The sequence below is a fragment of the Notothenia rossii genome (genome assembly GCF_949606895.1).
Source record: "Notothenia rossii genome assembly, chromosome: 3".
Taxonomy (NCBI): domain Eukaryota; kingdom Metazoa; phylum Chordata; class Actinopteri; order Perciformes; family Nototheniidae; genus Notothenia; species Notothenia rossii.
This window is the reverse complement of record NC_136901.1, coordinates 24,723,203-24,740,024: the sequence shown is the minus strand read 5'-3', so window position 1 is coordinate 24,740,024 and position 16,822 is coordinate 24,723,203. Positions and strand designations below refer to the sequence as shown.

Sequence of the window (16,822 nt, the reverse complement as noted above, 5' to 3'; positions counted from 1 at the left end):
GTTAAAATTCCATTGCTTGTGTGAACAATCTCATTTGATTTGAGGTGTTTCTTAATGAGCTGTAACCTTCAAAAGCAACATTCTAGAGATCATCATAGCTCACTTTTGTAAAAGAAGAAAACTAACTCAATTTAATTAAATGTTTAATACAAAAAAAGTGACATTGTAATGACATAGTGTCCAAATTACCTTTTTTCAACGGCGAAAACATGGATAAAGTGGAAAAGACCGGACAATTATAATGGCATGATCTTGTAAATGATGGTATCATTTAAGACTTCAACTTATCTCTCACTGTGGTTTCTAAATACACTTACAATCTAAATGCAGGTCAGCAGAGTAGGGAGCACAGGGCCTTGTTTACCCAGCTTATCTGGCAGTTTGGTATTTATACCAAAACACTGCAGTGAAGCAAAGAGCACCCGCTGTGAGAAAAAGTCTCACAGTAGATAACAAAACTGTGGCCAGTACTTGGTTTCCGGGGATTTTAATAACTAAACTCGGAGAGGTAAGTCATTATGCTTTATCAAAACAAGTTTGGTTACACATTTTTAGTTATAGGGACGTGAATCATTCTTTAAGAAAAGAGGGAAAGCTCCGGTGGAATCTTCTTCTCCTTTCACTGAGGAGCAGAGCTAAAGAATAACTCAGGTCAGGAGACAGTTGGTTTAATCCTGAGTGAGGGAGGGGCGTGTGGACTCTGTTCAGAGCCAGCTCCTCACTGGTGCTTTGAGTTTATTCAGTGAAAGAGTTCATGGTTTCCTGTGAATGTTGGCTTTGGTTAAAACCCAGGATTATGGGTCACGGACACAACATTTGCTGCTTTGTAATCTCTAATCTGACAGGTGTTAATGTACAGAGCTGATCAGAACAAGCGGTGTGTCTTTTAAATCAACTTTATACTTCTTATACATAATATTTTATCACATTAATTTATAAACACTACCAATTTTATGAAATACAATGACATGGGTAAGCACCATTCAGTAGCATAATGGGACATTTCACAATAATATTTCTAACATTTTCAATGCAGGGTTTTTAGTTGTAATAAAGTTGTATTAGTATGATGTACTTCTTCAATCACTGGATAATATAAACCTGACTAACTAAATACTTGTCTAAAAAATAACCATAGGAATCTCAAATCGTGCTTAGCAACAATCTGAGTACCATTTTCTTCAGACTAAATATGTTAATGCTAATGTAGTCTAAATTAGTTTACAAAAGGGCACACAAATCCTTCGTCATGTTTATACAAATGTCATATTTTAATATTACTGATATATTAACAAAATCCTCATACAAATGAATTCACTTCAGAAACACTTTTTGTTATATTCCATGGAATGCTCTTAACATCTCGATGGCAATGAATATATTAAATGCTTTGAGAATAAATACATACAGAAATGTCATCTGTGGAAGCCGTGGCACTGTAAAAAGCACGACCAATCATTTTAGCCGGCCCGGCTAAAATAACTGGATGGTCTACCTGCCTGTCAGCCTTCCATCTGTGCACAAATGTATCTCGTGCCCTCATTGGTCATGTGAGCGTTCGTGTGTGTTGGAGGAGGGGCTCTGTAAGGAAGTCTGAAGGAAGGGGCAGGTTTTTTCCGGTTGTGTTCTTTCAAATTCTAACGCACTCGAGCTGGTTCCTCCATTCTTACATACCCTACCTTTAAATGAGCTGTTGGAAATTTGGACAACTCATCATTTCCATGTGGAGCTCTAGTATAGGCTTTAATATGCTCTGAATTGGCTCTGAATGCTAACACTTTAATAAAGAGATTTGTCAAAAGTGCAAAATGTATAAACAGGATCCAAATTCAGGTGCTGGGACAGGCAGATATGTGAGAACGTTTTTATTGTATGTGACAAACTGGTGTTGGATGGGTTGGGGGAAAAGTGGGGTTCAAGGAATGTAGGCTGGTATGGATTGCAGAGATGGTCTGGTTTTACTGAAACGTTTTGTAGTAGGATAAAGCATTCTGGCAGCAAAGACAAATTGCCATTGGAGCTGTGTTTGAGAAGTAAAGAGCTGTCTTTATTGATAGGCAGGTGTGCTGATTGCTGGTTCTGGCCAGATGAGTTGTGAGACAGGAAAAGAGTGGGGGAAGGGAAACAAGAAAACGGGAAGAAGAAACTTGCACCAAGCACACAAAACTCAAACTAAATAATAATAATAATAGATTAATTTTATTAGCGCTTTTACAGGTGCTCAAAGACGCTTTACAGATATAGTGAAAAGAAAAGAAAGGAACAACAAATAAATATATAGTTAAAGTTAAAGTCAAATAATACAAAAACAATCACACATTAAAAGCCAGATTGAAGAGGTGAGTTGTAAATGGCAGAACAATGATAAAAAACACAGACAGGATGGTGTCACAGAGGAACTGTGGCAATTTATCATATACACTGAACAAAAATATAAACGCAACACTTTTGTCTTTGCTCCCATTTTTCATGAGATGAACTCAAAGATCTAAAACATTTTCTATTTACACAAAATAACCATTTCTCTCAAATATTGCTCACAAATCTGAAAAAATCTGTGATAGTGAGGCCACTCTGAAACGTGCCTTTTTTGCTTTATTGGGGGGGTCCGAAAACCAGTCAGTATCTGGTGTGAGGCTTAGGGTTAGGGTTAGGGTTAGGATAATGTTGTGAATCGATTGGCCTGTGTTTGTCGTCCATAACATACGCCCGCCATACCATAACCCCACCACCACCATGGGCCACTCGATTCACAACATTACCCTAACCCTAACCCTAACCCTAACCCTAATCCTAAACCTCACACCAGATACTGACTGGTTTTCGGACCCCCCCAGACCCCACCAATAAAGCAAAAATGCAAGTTTCAGAGTGGCCTTTTATTGTGGCCAGCCTAAGGCACACCTGTGCAATAATCATGCTGTCTAATCAGCATCTTGATATGCCACACCTGTGAGGTAGGATGGATTATCTCGGCAAAGGAGAAGTGCTCAGTGTCACAGATTTTTTCAGATTTGTGAACAATATTTGAGACAAATGGTTATTTTGTGTATGTAGAAAATGTTTTAGATCTTTGAGTTCATCTCATGAAAAATGGGAGCAAAAACAAAAGTGTTGCGTTTATATTTTTGTTCAGTGTATAAATGATGAAAGAGCTGATACTTCATTTTGCAAGGATATTCTACAAGCATTCTTTTATATTGGAAGTACACATTATAAAGGTTACACTATTGGTTAGCTGAGGAACAGCATTTCTGTGTTAATTATTAACCAGTTGAGCCCCGAGCCTGTTTTTCAGGCCTCAGGCTCGAAAAGGACATTCCCAGAACAAATGACTATATCTTCACTTCTAAAAGGGTTACATTAATAATCTTTTTTCTCAAAGCAATGATACACATGTGAGTTGGATGTAAAAGAGTCAGAATCAATATAGATCAATCAATCAGATTGAACATAGTAAAAAAATGTAAATGATAGTGTCCGTCCAAAAATAAAACATTACTTATAGTGAAAACCACCCTTGAATGATGGGATAGTAGATTAAAAGCTTTAGGAATCCAAACTATAACATATAATAAGTACCCTGTATCAAGATTGATGCAAAACAAGTGACATTTGACCTTTTTAGAGAGATTTAGAAAATAAAACCCACTTCTGGGGTCATTTGGGTGCATTTTCCACATCTCTGGCCCCCTCGGTCGATTTTGATGATTGACATCTCTTTTTAACCGTTAGAGCCAATAGAATCGAGGAGAAGTTCTTAAAATCCATCTAAACATTATCTATTGGTAAATAGAGTGATGCGCAGCCAGAATGCCCAGAACCAGAAGCTGTCATACACTCTGGTAGCAGCTAATATGAAATCTCCGTTATTGACATAAATATGAAGATGGATTATCAGTAATCATTTCAAAGTGAAACAGACACATTGGAATAACCTTCAGCAGCGTTTTTATCGTTGTAATGCCATTGAACACAACTTTTGATCAGAAACAGCAAAAGGTAAGACAGTGTCCCGTGTTTGCTACCTAAAACTACGTTGTGTGTTGTCTGGATTTGTTTCCCATGCCACGAGTTCTGGTCACTCAGTGATGATACTTATATTTCTGGAATCTGTGGAATCTCAACTTGCTAATCGATATCTTGTTTGTGCAGATCCAATAAATAATAGGGGTATTTTACCGTGAGTTCTGTGCTAAGTGCTATAGCATTTTGTCGCTCATGGCTAATTCAGAGCCTTTGTTATTTCCCTTGTGTTTTGTTTAGCTAAAAATGGTTAATATCGTCTGATAGCTGAGCTTCTTCCCGTTAAGTGAATATGACACATTCATAGTTTATTAAATGTTAAGAAACCCTCAGACGCTGTTTCTTGCAAGATGTTGCGTTTGGGCCCCGGCACCGGTTCCTTACAGTATTAAAAGCATTAAATAATTTAGTCCTGACTCTCCTCTGTGGTTCTGTATTGCCTAGCTATGTCTCGACAGTTGGTCCAGGTCCAGCCGGAGAGCAGGGGTCAGCAGGAAGGTCAATGGAGTACTGGCCTGTGTGAGTGCCATAAAGACGTGGGAGACTGTAAGTGTCCCAACATAAGTAAATACCCTGATATAGAATATAATGAGATGTCTGACTCCATCTATACTTAAAAACAACTTCCGGAAATAATGAAGTCTATAATAAAGTGTCATGTTTTTGTGAACTGTGAGCTGTTCTGATATCTGTATACAGGCTGCTTTGCCCTGTGCTGCCTCCCAGTGTTCACCTGTAAGGTGACCAGAGCAGTGGGGGCCTGTGCCTGCCTGCCTCTGCTCGACTGTATCGGCTGCGTCCCCCCCGCCTCTCTCGCCATGAGGGCATCTGTCAGGCAACGATACGGCATACAGGTAATACTGCATAGATTTCACTCTGAAATAAATCATTTAGTATTTTACAAATCGTAGCTCTTCGATATATTTTCCCGCGATTGTCTTTGGTTCACTTAAGTATCCTCCCATTGACTTCCATTGTTTTCACATTGCCTTTACAACACGGTAACTCCAATGGGAATCTTTCAATGGGAATTTTAACACAACACAAAGACTGACATTGTGATCCTATATCATTTCAACAATGTAGTAATTACAGCTAACTAACATCTGATAGCTACCTTGAAAGCTCATTATAGCTTTGGTTTTTCGTGTTGATAGAAGAAGAATTTACTGAAATACAGCTAGTGCATTCTTGTTGGTGTTGTCGGGAAAACAATCTTAACTAACTTTAAGCATATTGCAATTCAATTAGTTCTTGCGGAAAGGCAATTGAAAAGGCAAACTAGCTACAGCCAGGCTAATCTATTAGCAATATTGCCTTAAATCTCTGGAACTCTTCACTGAGATGCACATTTGTCTGTATTTGTTAAATAACCAATGGGAAACCTCTCTCCATATGAAAGGACCTGTGATTGGCTTAATTCTCACGCCACAAGCTTCTAAAATCGGAAAACAGAGCCGACAGGTCGTAAGGATATCTTGTTTTCTCTCAGACTATAAAAATATAGTAAAAAGCTGTTATGGAATATTCTCCCATTGATGCAAAGATAAACTGCCTCAGCTTTAAATGATTTCAGTAAAGACTAATGGTCCTGGGATGTTGTGATAAACTTGCTTGAACAATGCAGCTGATGCGTACCTCACTATATCCCTAGCTCAGTTACACCTGAGCTGCTGGAGCTCAGAATAATTATGCTTGCTGCTGAGAAGATGGAGATTTTTTAAGTTATAAAACACAATAACAGCACTCCGGGGAAATATCTGCAACATCACTTAATGACAAGGGTTATTACTTTAGCAAACCAAACAATGCTTCGAGCAATGTTGTGACATCGAGATATGATACAGTGAAATCAGGACACGTGTATTAAATCAATGCACTCGATTTATAAATAACACTAATGAATAAACAACAAACTGTTATTGCCTTTAAGATAGAGCAGGCTGCACACACTGCCCACACGGTTTCACGGCTTAACACTCCATAAAACTGCGTGCATGACCTCAGATCTCAACAGACATCAATGCACATTCAAAACAGATGTTGGGTATGCAAACAGCAACATGCCGGGGCCAAGTTGGGACTCTGTTTCTAGATAAGCGGGCAGGTAGTTTCTGGGACAGTGAAGAGAAGGAGAGATAAGCCAGAAAGGTGGGAGTGGTTGGAGGCCAAGCAGGCAGAAGCTGGAGCAATGCCATCGGAGAGAAGGAGGGCGGTTGGAAATGTTGGCTTTTCTGGAGGTGGAGTGGGCCGTGGATCGCTGTCGATACTGCAGAGCGAGGAAGGTGCCAGAAGATCTTATGCAAACAAGTCCCAGCATGTAGGCAACAACGCTCCCATGGGTGAAAGGACACAATGCTGTAACAGTGAGCATCATGGGAATACAACGGTGGATTGTTTCCATTTGAATTAGCAGTTATGGATCATCTATCTTCTCCATCTTTTTAAGTCTTTATTTCTTGATCTTGATGATGGTATTTTTGGCTATGTATGTCTGCAGGGGGGGGCAGTGTTGGTTGGTCGGTCTACCACTTTGGTACAGACTGAAATATCTCAAGATGAGTTACCGCACAATCACGTGTATGTTCCCCAAAGGACTTCTCCTTGTGCAGTTTTACATGTGTATGCTAGAGTTAAGTGAAAAGTGGTTGATTTTGTGGGATATTTGGTACAAAACTAAATCACTGTCACTGTGTTGGTTGTGTCAGACTGTCAGATGTGTTGGGGGGGTGGGGGGTCGGGTTGTGGAGGGCTTCGTATGTGAGCAGCACGTTTTTATACTCAATCCAGTGTTGTATAGGGAGCCAGTGCAGTTCGATGAAGATGGGGCTGATGTGGTCAGAAGAAACATCAAGGTATCAAATCCTTCCAACACCTCATCCAAACATCGTTAAGATGATAACAAAGTATGTTTATTGTGATAAGGTTGTTTGCATATTTGGTATCCACAAATGTGTGATGTGCGTAGTGATAATTGTAGTTTTAAATGTCACCCTCCCACATTCAATTCACATGGAGGCAGAGCAGCTGGGAGGAACTGTGCTACTGAATAGAACCAGGTTTGTCGCACACGTGTGTAAATCTTCATTATATACATGTATATTATGGCTCTTATAGTTGTATCAGATCAAAACGATGCATTCAAATCCTTAAATCTGTAAGGATTATTATGGGTGGATTGATTATCTGTCGGTATTGTTGAGTGTTTTTGCAGTGGTAGAAATTGTCTTGGGAATTGGAGTTGGTGGACCCAAATACATAAACTTGTCTTAAGTATAAGTGCTGACTCAGTGTCATAAAGGAACGTGCACATGCTGCAGAATGATAGGATCTGTGTTCGTGATGACTTTATCGATTATCAAATCTCACCCACCAACATTTCCAACTTTGCTTACAGCTCTTGTTGCTAAGAGCCAAGACTTGGCTGCCAGAAATCCTCAGAGGGAGGAAGAGCAGGATTATTACTGTTACACTGACAAATACATTGCCATCTATTGATTTACAGCATGCATTTTTGTACATTACATTTTATATCTCATAACTGCGTGTAACCTAATTTGGTATTTTCCTGCAAAACTAAAATAAAGGTGGTATACTATGACACAAGTCATCTCTTTAATTAAATGTAACTTTGAGTAATGCTTTGAATTAAAATAGAGGTGAGTATAAGCTCATACCAGAGTACAACGTGCAGAATGAAACACATATCTGCTGCGTTATATATCAGTAAAATGTATTTATTGCACCTGAATGCTAATGTTAACCTTTTGCCCGAGCCTCCCACCTGTGTTCAGGCCTCTCTCCGTGTGTCTTACAGGGGAGCGTGTGGAGCGACTGCCTGTACGGATGCTGCTGCTATCCGCTGTCTTGGCTCCAGATCTCCAGAGAGCTGAAGAGAAGAGCAGCATCCCACGCCTCCTCCTCTTCCTCCTCCCCCTCCTCCTCCTCAGCCAGATACAGTGCTCTATTCTCCCTGCAGGGGGCGCACTTGGTCTAGCCGTTCTCTCCGTTGCAGCCTGGCCTCCAGGGTACAGGAGTAGATTTAATCACACTTCCTCTGATCTGCTGCCGCTCCCTGTTACCTCGCAGAATTCAGCAGGGACACAATCTGTCCCGCAGAGAGGAACACTCAGAATTTCCCAAGATAATACAAAGAAAAGCATGATGTTGTTGCATGTTATTTTGGGAAGCAGATTCGGCATGTATTCTATTATACTTGTTATGCTGTTATGTGATTACATCAAATATAATGTAGGTACATTTACTCAAGAACTGCCCTTAAGTGTGCTGTTGAGTGGATTTTCATTTTCATGTCACTCTATACTTGTACATTTATTTTTAGATTAACATTTTACCACACAGGCAGAAGTGGGAAGTAACTAAGTACATTTACTCAGGTACTGTACAACTTTGAGGTTCTTTTACTCCATTACATTTATTTAATAATTGTAGTTACTTTACAGATTTGGATTATTGATGTGAAATATAATCAAGTTTTAAATCAGACTTTAGTTCCACCTGGAGTAAATTCACAAGCTACCCTACAAAGTCATTCAAGCTGCGCCTTTACCAGCGTTGAGAACACTTTAATGATCAATGATTATAATCAAAACATACAATATATATTATTCTGAAATGGACCATAAGTCCTTCTACCTTTGGTACATTATTAAGTTTATATCGATGCTAAAACTTTCCTACTTTTACTTGAGTAACATTTTGAATGCAGGACTTTTACTTGCAACAGAGTAGGCTATTCACTCTGGTACTTCTACTTTTACTCAAGTACAACATCTCGAGTACTTCTCCCACCTCTGCACACAAGTTTTCTTGAAATGTGTTTTAATTTTTAATAACTGGTCTCAAAATGGTTTGAAAAATATTAAAGTTTTAGTATTTCTCTTTTTTGCTTCCATTAATCGTCTCATGGCCTCTTCAATTTATATTGTGACCCCTTGCAGAGGGCCAAACCACTGTTTGGAGACCACTGGATAGAGCTGTTACTTAATCTAAAGTGCATACCAGCTACATTTAATTGAAAAAAGATAATTTATAGAAGTATATCAGTTACAGAGGTCCACTTTCCGAAGAATGTACCTCAACTGTAATACAGTATGAAGGAGTTTTTAACAGTGTTGTATTTGCACTTTTGTTTAAGTAAAATATCTGAACCTTTGACTTCTTCAAACATGGACTAGAGTTACAGTAAGGATAAGATATGAATCCCAAAATGTATTAAAACAAAAACCACGAAAAGGCACATTTATTCACATGTTATCACTATTGGAAATAAAATATTGCAACTTTCCCTGAGCTGATATTGAACATTTTGTACTCCTCAAAAATAGAATTGTGTGACTTGACTGGTAAGGCAGCATGCATTAAATTAATATTCATCTTTCAAGTTATCTAGTTTGTGTCTTATTTATTTTAAAGCTCTTCTGCAGGCAAAAGACAGGGAAATAATGAGAGAGAACATGAGTCAGAAAAGTAATTCACTTGATTGTTGGTAGTCACATTATCTCTTAAGGGCCCATGTCATGCTTTCCCGGTGATTACCCGTCCCCTTGTGTGTTACGAAGGTTTTTATGCATGTACTGTAAACGGTCTGCAGAGTCACAAACCCTCAAAGTACACCCTGTAGTGAGTAAAACTCTAACACAGAAAATACCTGTCTATGCTGCCCCAGAACGCCTACTTGGAGATTTCTCTTTTTCCATTGTTTTCTTCCTGGGTTCTGTGACGTGTGGACAGTGGACACCCAAATCAAACACCAAATGACCGGATTGGCCCGCAGGCCTGGATTGGCCATCGGGAGGACCGGGAGGTTTCCCGATGGCCTGGCCTGTTAAGTGGCCTGCTGGCCTGAGGAATCTTTTTTTATACGTATGTATTGTTAACGCAACGCTGCGCAAATGTGGGTCTGACTCTGCCTCAGAGAGGGTGACTGGCTGTCTACATGTAGCCTGCCAGTGCCGACATGGACTCTTTCATACAGTTCATACACTAATGGCCTCGATTGGTCTCTGTGTGTCATTCAAGATCGGGAGGGTGTGTATGTGTGGCGCGAACGAGCGAGAGAGAAAGCGCGCGCACCGGTTACGTGTAGTGTTGTTGTTAGCATCTGGTGCTAGCTAGCTGCGCTAACGGATATAATGAGCTGTCAACAAGGTGGAGGAGAGTCCTCTCCTGTCAGACTGAGAGACTGATAACTACAGCTCAGGTGAGGTAAAGGACTCTGAGTGTTTAGATAGTTAACTTAGTCTAAGTTCTCAGTGGGTCTCAAGCGGTTTGGTCACCATTTATGTAAACACATATTTCCATTTGAAGGGGGAGTGATTAGCAAAATATGCATGAATAATAGATACAAAAATGTTAACTAGGTGAAAAAAGGTAGGATAAACTTTAAAAACTTGTTGAGAGCTAAAACTAGTCTTTGCTGCTTCCTCAAAGAGGAGCAGGGGGGAGACGGGGGAGGCTGGTTCAGGTGCCCACACTCACAACTATAAATGACCCAAAAACAAATAAATAAACAAGTTTCAATGTTTTTTCATATTGGATATGGTATGTTATTGGATATGGCCATGTTCTTATGATTTTATGATTATTTAAATGTATACAGTGCTGTTTCATATGGGTTTAGGCTCTCTTTATTTCCCCCTCAAAGTGCACCAGATTGATGAATTTAAGTCATGATTTAAGTCCAACATTTAAAAAAGAAATCTTACCGAACCCCCCTAGAGGATTTGAGGTCCACCTCGACTTAAAATATGTTCACATGGATAGGTTCCTAAATAGATTTGCACTTTTAAAAAAAAGATAGGCAGCAACGCTGTAAATATTGACAAATAAATCCAGGAAAATGGCACAAATGAAAACCAGTAGTGGCCTGGCTGGATGCATAATTCCCGGCCTGACTTATTGTCCCAGTCCGGCCCAGCCCAAATGGACCAATCCGCGGAGCACCTCACACACCAGGATCCCTTGGCTAACTAACAGGGAGTCCAATTGACTTGCATAGAGCTCCCTGAACGCTGGTAATAGACAAGTTGGGATGGCGGAGAAATGCTCTCCGCAGACCCATGCTCACAGCGTTATGAACCTTTTTCTTACTCAATATCAAGCCACACTTATTGTTTTTACTTCGGCTGTGAGTGTTTGTGTGTGCTCAGGATTAGTTTCGCTGTGTCTCGCTATCGCCGACCCGCTCCTCGCAGCAGCGTGCCTCGCAATGTCCCGACCAATCAGAGTACACTGGGCTCACAGGGAGGGGGGGCTCCGGAGCTCCAACAAGCCGTTTAGGACAGAGAGTGAATACCTGGTGAATACACATACTTTACAGAGATGCTATATGAGAAACCAATGTGATTTTGGAAAATTGCACAATTTAAATCTATTCTAGACTAGTAGACCTCAACAATGGAAATATGATCAGTAGAAATGGCCATGACATGGGACCTTTAACAAAGAGGGCGTAACACAAAACGTACGCTAACTATTCAATAAGTTAGTACTGTTCCGACAAAGGCATTGAGCCAAATTAAGACAAGTACGAGACATTCCCTTCTGTCCTAATCACATACCTGGTCTAAGCACAGAGATGCACACTTTAAATGAGGTAATCTGCATTTTGTGGCACAATGACATCTGAGATTTTAAAAGATGCGTGACCGACAGATATCCAGATGTCTGACTTTCAAAGGTGTCGACAAACATTTAGGACTGGACGGACTGGTCGGTGACATGCTGTGCTGCCATGTCACGTTCACCATTCTGAAGCCGGTATATAAGATTCCACGCTTAACCGTTAAATCCATCACTTCACTGCTGCCTCTTTATCCTGGGATAATAAGGTAAGACAATCCACTTTAAAGTGATGTAGTGATGCAGGTATAGAAATAATGCAAATATGCAGCTCAAAACCTATCCCCATCGTTTTAAATGTATATTAAGTCCTATTGTATCCATGTTATTTTATAATTGATTGTCATTCAGGTGAAGGGTTGTGTGACTCCCCAAAGATGTTCAGGACATTTAGCAACTTGTGGATTTGGGAAATCTTACAAAAAAATAAGTAGTTGAACTCCAACCTACAGACATTTTCATATTCTATAGAGTGCTTATCTTGTTTTGGAACGTTAAAGATATGAAGTCTCTGCGTCATAACAGCAATGTGTCCCTCTTATGCATGTTCAGTTTACTGCATTATACTTGACTGTATGCACTTCCATTTCCTTGACCACTTTTTCTTTCCTAGAAACTTCAACAGCTTTACATTGTGTGTCATTCCCAGTAATGTAATACTGCACCTGCTTATTCGAATCAAGTTTTGGAAATGCAACTTTGAAATGTACAATTTATAAGTTCACAATCTATGTCACTGTTCTCTCAGATTTAAAATAGTCAAAATAAAAAAATGTTACGGAATGAACTTCACCAAATAAATGATGTCTTAATATGTATTTAAATCCCCATAATAGGGTGGAAAAAGGTTGTCTCAATAAATATATCCACAAAACATTAAAATAGTCTGAACAGAGTTTAACATCTCTAATGAGGACATGAAGTAGTAAGAGGTAAAGGACAGAACATGACAACATGTTTACAGGCACTACATGGATTTCACCACATTGTTATCAATTTCTAGTTTTACTAGAAGCTGAAATCATGTCTGAAAAGACGGTTGTGACCCAGCCCAGGCCCTTCTTCATGAACAGTGGATCTGGCCAGTGGACCTCCAACATCTGTGACTGCTTGGACGACCTGCCTCAATGTGAGAGCAGTTTGTCAGATAAAATGGGTTAAACTATTCTTAAACTGCTTTGAAAAATATTCAGACTTGTTCGCGCAACAGTATATAACATAAAGAAACTTAAATGTTCCAAAAATGTGTTTTGATTTGACCTCAGTGACTAAGAGAACATTGAAATTTGCACTTTACACCTTTGAGCATTATGTAATTTCTTTTTTTTAGGTTGTCTCGCCTTTTGGTGTTTACCCTGCTTCGAATGTAAGACAGCACATGAGGCCGGGGAGTGTGTATGTTTACCTCTGCTGGATGGTTTTGGATTGATCCCTCCTATAGGCACCTCCCTCAGAGTGTCAATACGTCAACGACATGGCATTGAGGTACACACGCCATGCTAATCTTTTTACTATTCCAACTTCAATGGCATCGGCAATTTTATGGCTATGCAAATCCCATTACAAGTCCAGTCTTGCAAGCTGTTCAGCAAAAATACAGACACATGGTTCCCAAAAAAGGCATAGCTGTCAAAACTATTAAGCAGTGTGGTGTTTTGATGCCAATAAGCACAAGTGGCCGTGGAACAAACCAGCATTTAAAGGGTTAAAATGCTATAAAAATGTACAGTGTGGATATTCAGAAGTGCAGGGCGAAGTTGGTTTAAGATTTAATGGGAAATTGGAAAGTAACAATATATAGTGTCAAGGCAGATTTCACTCAGATGTTTTAGTACTTTCTTGTTAAGGGATGCATAAAGGTTAGAGTTAGTATCCGGAAAGATATTTACTGGTAGCTGTAGTGTCCTGGAAATACATTTCGGACCCCAAAATCAATTGTCCCCCCCCCCCCCCCCTTTATCTTCTCGAACCTAACTGTGTCTGTGTTCACAGGGTACCATCTGCAATGACTGTGTGTACGCCTGCTGCTGCGGGCCCTGCAGCTGGTGTCAAATTGCACGAGAGATCAAAACAAGGGTGAATCCCATCACCTTCGTCAGTATGGCGTCCTAAGCAACACAACACAATGCCTCTGTGGAATGTCCCTTAGCAACTGATTGAAGATTTGCACCTGAAAGCCATAAATGTTGCACAACTTAACGACAGAGAGGAGAGATAAGCAGACCCTTGGCCTCACTGACAGATATTAAAGACAACCAGCCAGTGATTTGTAGAAGTGAACCAATACTTATTCTGGTTACATTTAGGGGAGTTACTTGTATTGCTTTTGATTTAGCAGAAATCTAAATTTTTATTGTACCACTGTTTACGAAACAATTTTCAAGATATGTATTGTGTACATTCAATTTTGAATGTTAAATATTGGCACATTTTCACTTTTGTTGAAAAGATGTTCAGTGAATGTTCAGTTTGCAACTGACTTGGATGGATCTATGGCCATTTTTTTTTAACTTTTGTTCAAAACTATGGTCACTAAGACACCTAAACAACTTATGGATGTAATACAAATATTCTTAATCCCCAGAAGATGAATCATGCTGGCTTTTTTGTATTTTGTCTAAGCTATTGATTGAATTACAAATACATTTGTTACACACATTAAAATCCTCCTCATTAGAATTGTAATATATGTTGTGATCCCCTGACATTTAAATCAATATGTTGTAGTTCGTCTAACAACTTGGTTTATAATTAAATATTTGCAAAATGAATGACATTACTGCCAACCGAAGCTATGGCGCTAATTAGCGTATGTTAGCACGCTAACATTCTAAACTTAAATGGAAAACATTAGCTGGTTAAAGTCAGCCTTGTGACTGCATTGGCACTGAGCACGTTGATGTTAGCATTTAGCTCAAAGTTCACTTATATTGTAGTTATATTGTAGAATATATTGTAATTTGCAGTTTAAGTTTTCATAGTTATAGCTACTGTAAATGCATTCATAATTATTTATTACACATGCTTCGTATTTGAATTATGTCAAAGTTTTGCATGATATGTGCAATAAAACTCTGTTTAAAGTTTAGTTGTGAGTCTGTGTGCTCTATCCAATGCAAACCATGCCTTGGAGTGGTGCCAATATCAGGTAAGTGCATATCAAAATAATATTTAAATAAAACCAATGTTGTAACAGAGACCATTGCAAAACAATAGGCCTGTATATGAAGAGGATTATAGATGGAATCCAACCCTGTCCCCTCAAAATTACGTTCCCACAGAACTAAACTGCATTTTAGCTAAAAACGTATTTTCTCCCACATTACGTTTTTTTAACTAGTAACTCAAATACGTTTATTGTCTTGCTTTCCTACAGTTCGAACAATCTTGCTGGCCTCTGTTATTATTATTATTATTAGGATACTATACGTTTATACAAAGAGAAAATAATGTTACGATCTCACGTTTTCTGGCCACAGTAGGTGCTTTAGGATGTTACACCCGGAAGTACGTATTCTCTCTAATGTCGATCGTTTTTTAAGTGATATCTGCAGTACTCATCAACTCACCAGATTATCCTTGTTAATTACACAACATTGATTGGTTTAAATTGTGTACAATGCCTTTGTATTTTTCCCCTTCGATTCGGAGAAACAAATAGTTTTTTTCGGAGGCAAATATATGTAGAAAATAAATGCCAAATATATGTAGAAAATAAACGTATTTGAGTTTTGTCCAAAACAAACGTAATGTGGGAGGAAATACGTTTCTAGCTAAAGGTAATCGAGAATGCAATTTAGTTCTGTGGGAATGTAATTTTGAGGAGACAGGGTTGATGGAATGATGTGCACGCATGAGTTTGCTAGTTGTTTTTGATTTATGGTGATGTTAAGCTTGTGAGTAAATGGCATGTCATGAGGATTGAAATGAGCCGTATCACGACGCAGAACAATTGAAGGAAGGAAAGGTTTTGAACCAGCAATCGTTCCAGGAGCTTTGTTCAGATATATGGGCTTGGGGTCAACCTTGAAAGGTGCAATGAATGTAAAAGGACTCCCGTGAGAAAACAACTTTAGTAATGGGTGTTTTTTATTCTCAGGCCTTCTTATTTTGTAAACACGTGTTGATAGCAACCACTCAATTTCCATGTGAGCTATACTGGAGCATATAAGTTCTACAGTTACGGCCAAAAGCCTGTTTGTTTTAGGTCACAGTGACCTTAAATGTTGATCTTTTACAACCAACATTACAGAAATGTTCTCTAGGCAATCGTGAGATACCAAGTTTACCCAAAAATTGAATGAAACATTTCAAAACGGTAAATCTTTAGGCACATTATCAAATCAAATGTAATAACTGTCAATCAAGTTTGAGGGTTGTGGGTTGCCCTTTTTCAGTGTGCAATAATAATTAGAACGATTTGAGGTGAAGTGAAGTCTTGTTTTTTGTACGATACTGCCCTCGCTATATGCAATCTTCCCAACTATAAAGAAGCTGTTACTGCTTCTCAGATAAGACCAGTTGTAATTATAAACCCATTTGAACCTTTGATATATGCTGTGTGCCAGTCGCCACATGGTGTTTGTCCCGGTTTGCACTATACCTCTATCGCAACAAATTCCAGGTGATATTGGCCTGCGAAAAATGTAATTATTGCGGCAAGATGCACATTATTGCTGCCTATTTTCCGCAATACGTCTGCTTGTCTTCACCTCTGCTGTTACGTCGAGCAGATTGTTCCCTGGCTCAGGTTTGTATAAGTCCACAGAGGCAGAGGAGTGGAGGGAAAGGCTGCAACTCGCTGATATGACTGTTGAATAGTGACTCGTGCTGTTATTGTAATCACCAGTGCTTACTTTATTTTCCCTCCGCTGCCTGACCTTGCTGCTTCCTCCTTCCCTCGTTCCCTGCCACTCCCGTCTCACACACACGTCTTCCCTTTTTTCCCCCAAAGCTGCGTCAACAATAGGATTGAAAACGCTGTGCATTTAACTAACTGTTTACCCTTTTAACAGGCTGTCTAAGTTTTTTATGTGAAGTATAAAACAGGAACATGAAACATTAGACAAATTCTGGATAACTCAAATTACAAAGTGAAGTTATATGCAATATCCTTCTTGTTTATATCATGCTTTTATGTCATCCACAATTG

At 39.2% G+C, this 16,822-nt stretch overlaps 2 protein-coding genes across 3 annotated transcripts; both read left to right on the top strand.

The window, feature by feature from the left end:
• The first annotated feature begins 404 nt into the window (after positions 1 to 404).
• Positions 405 to 8,930, top strand: LOC307033631 (cornifelin homolog B-like). Its single transcript, XM_079672165.1, has 4 exons — positions 405 to 508; positions 4,471 to 4,572; positions 4,726 to 4,880; positions 7,844 to 8,930. Exons 2-4 carry the CDS (start codon positions 4,473 to 4,475, stop codon positions 8,021 to 8,023), a joined length of 435 nt encoding a protein of 144 aa, XP_079528291.1. The 5' UTR covers positions 405 to 508; positions 4,471 to 4,472; the 3' UTR covers positions 8,024 to 8,930.
• A 749-nt stretch (positions 8,931 to 9,679) lies between these two features.
• Positions 9,680 to 16,758, top strand: LOC307033177 (cornifelin homolog A-like). 2 transcript variants are annotated; one of them, XM_079671537.1, is made up of 4 exons: positions 9,680 to 10,249; positions 12,674 to 12,799; positions 13,001 to 13,155; positions 13,663 to 16,758. In XM_079671537.1, the coding sequence occupies exons 2-4, from the start codon at positions 12,694 to 12,696 to the stop codon at positions 13,780 to 13,782; spliced, it is 381 nt and encodes a 126-aa protein (XP_079527663.1). In that variant the 5' UTR covers positions 9,680 to 10,249; positions 12,674 to 12,693; the 3' UTR covers positions 13,783 to 16,758. The 2 variants fall into 2 exon arrangements, with proteins under 2 accessions (XP_079527663.1, XP_079527662.1); XM_079671536.1 differs by having other exon boundaries at positions 9,680 to 11,879.
• Positions 16,759 to 16,822: the final 64 nt, after the last annotated feature.

Bases quoted from the DNA above. Each gene is read 5' to 3' on its own strand.
- LOC307033631 (XM_079672165.1), top strand. From the start codon at position 4,473: ATGTCTCGACAGTTGGTCCAGGTCCAGCCGGAGAGCAGGGGTCAGCAG. The intron at 4,573-4,725 runs GTAAGTGTCCCA...ATCTGTATACAG, and splicing joins CCATAAAGACGTGGGAGACT to GCTGCTTTGCCCTGTGCTGC. The intron at 4,881-7,843 runs GTAATACTGCAT...TGTGTCTTACAG, and splicing joins GGCAACGATACGGCATACAG to GGGAGCGTGTGGAGCGACTG.
- LOC307033177 (XM_079671537.1), top strand. From the start codon at position 12,694: ATGTCTGAAAAGACGGTTGTGACCCAGCCCAGGCCCTTCTTCATGAAC. The intron at 12,800-13,000 runs GTGAGAGCAGTT...TCTTTTTTTTAG, and splicing joins CTTGGACGACCTGCCTCAAT to GTTGTCTCGCCTTTTGGTGT. The intron at 13,156-13,662 runs GTACACACGCCA...CTGTGTTCACAG, and splicing joins GTCAACGACATGGCATTGAG to GGTACCATCTGCAATGACTG.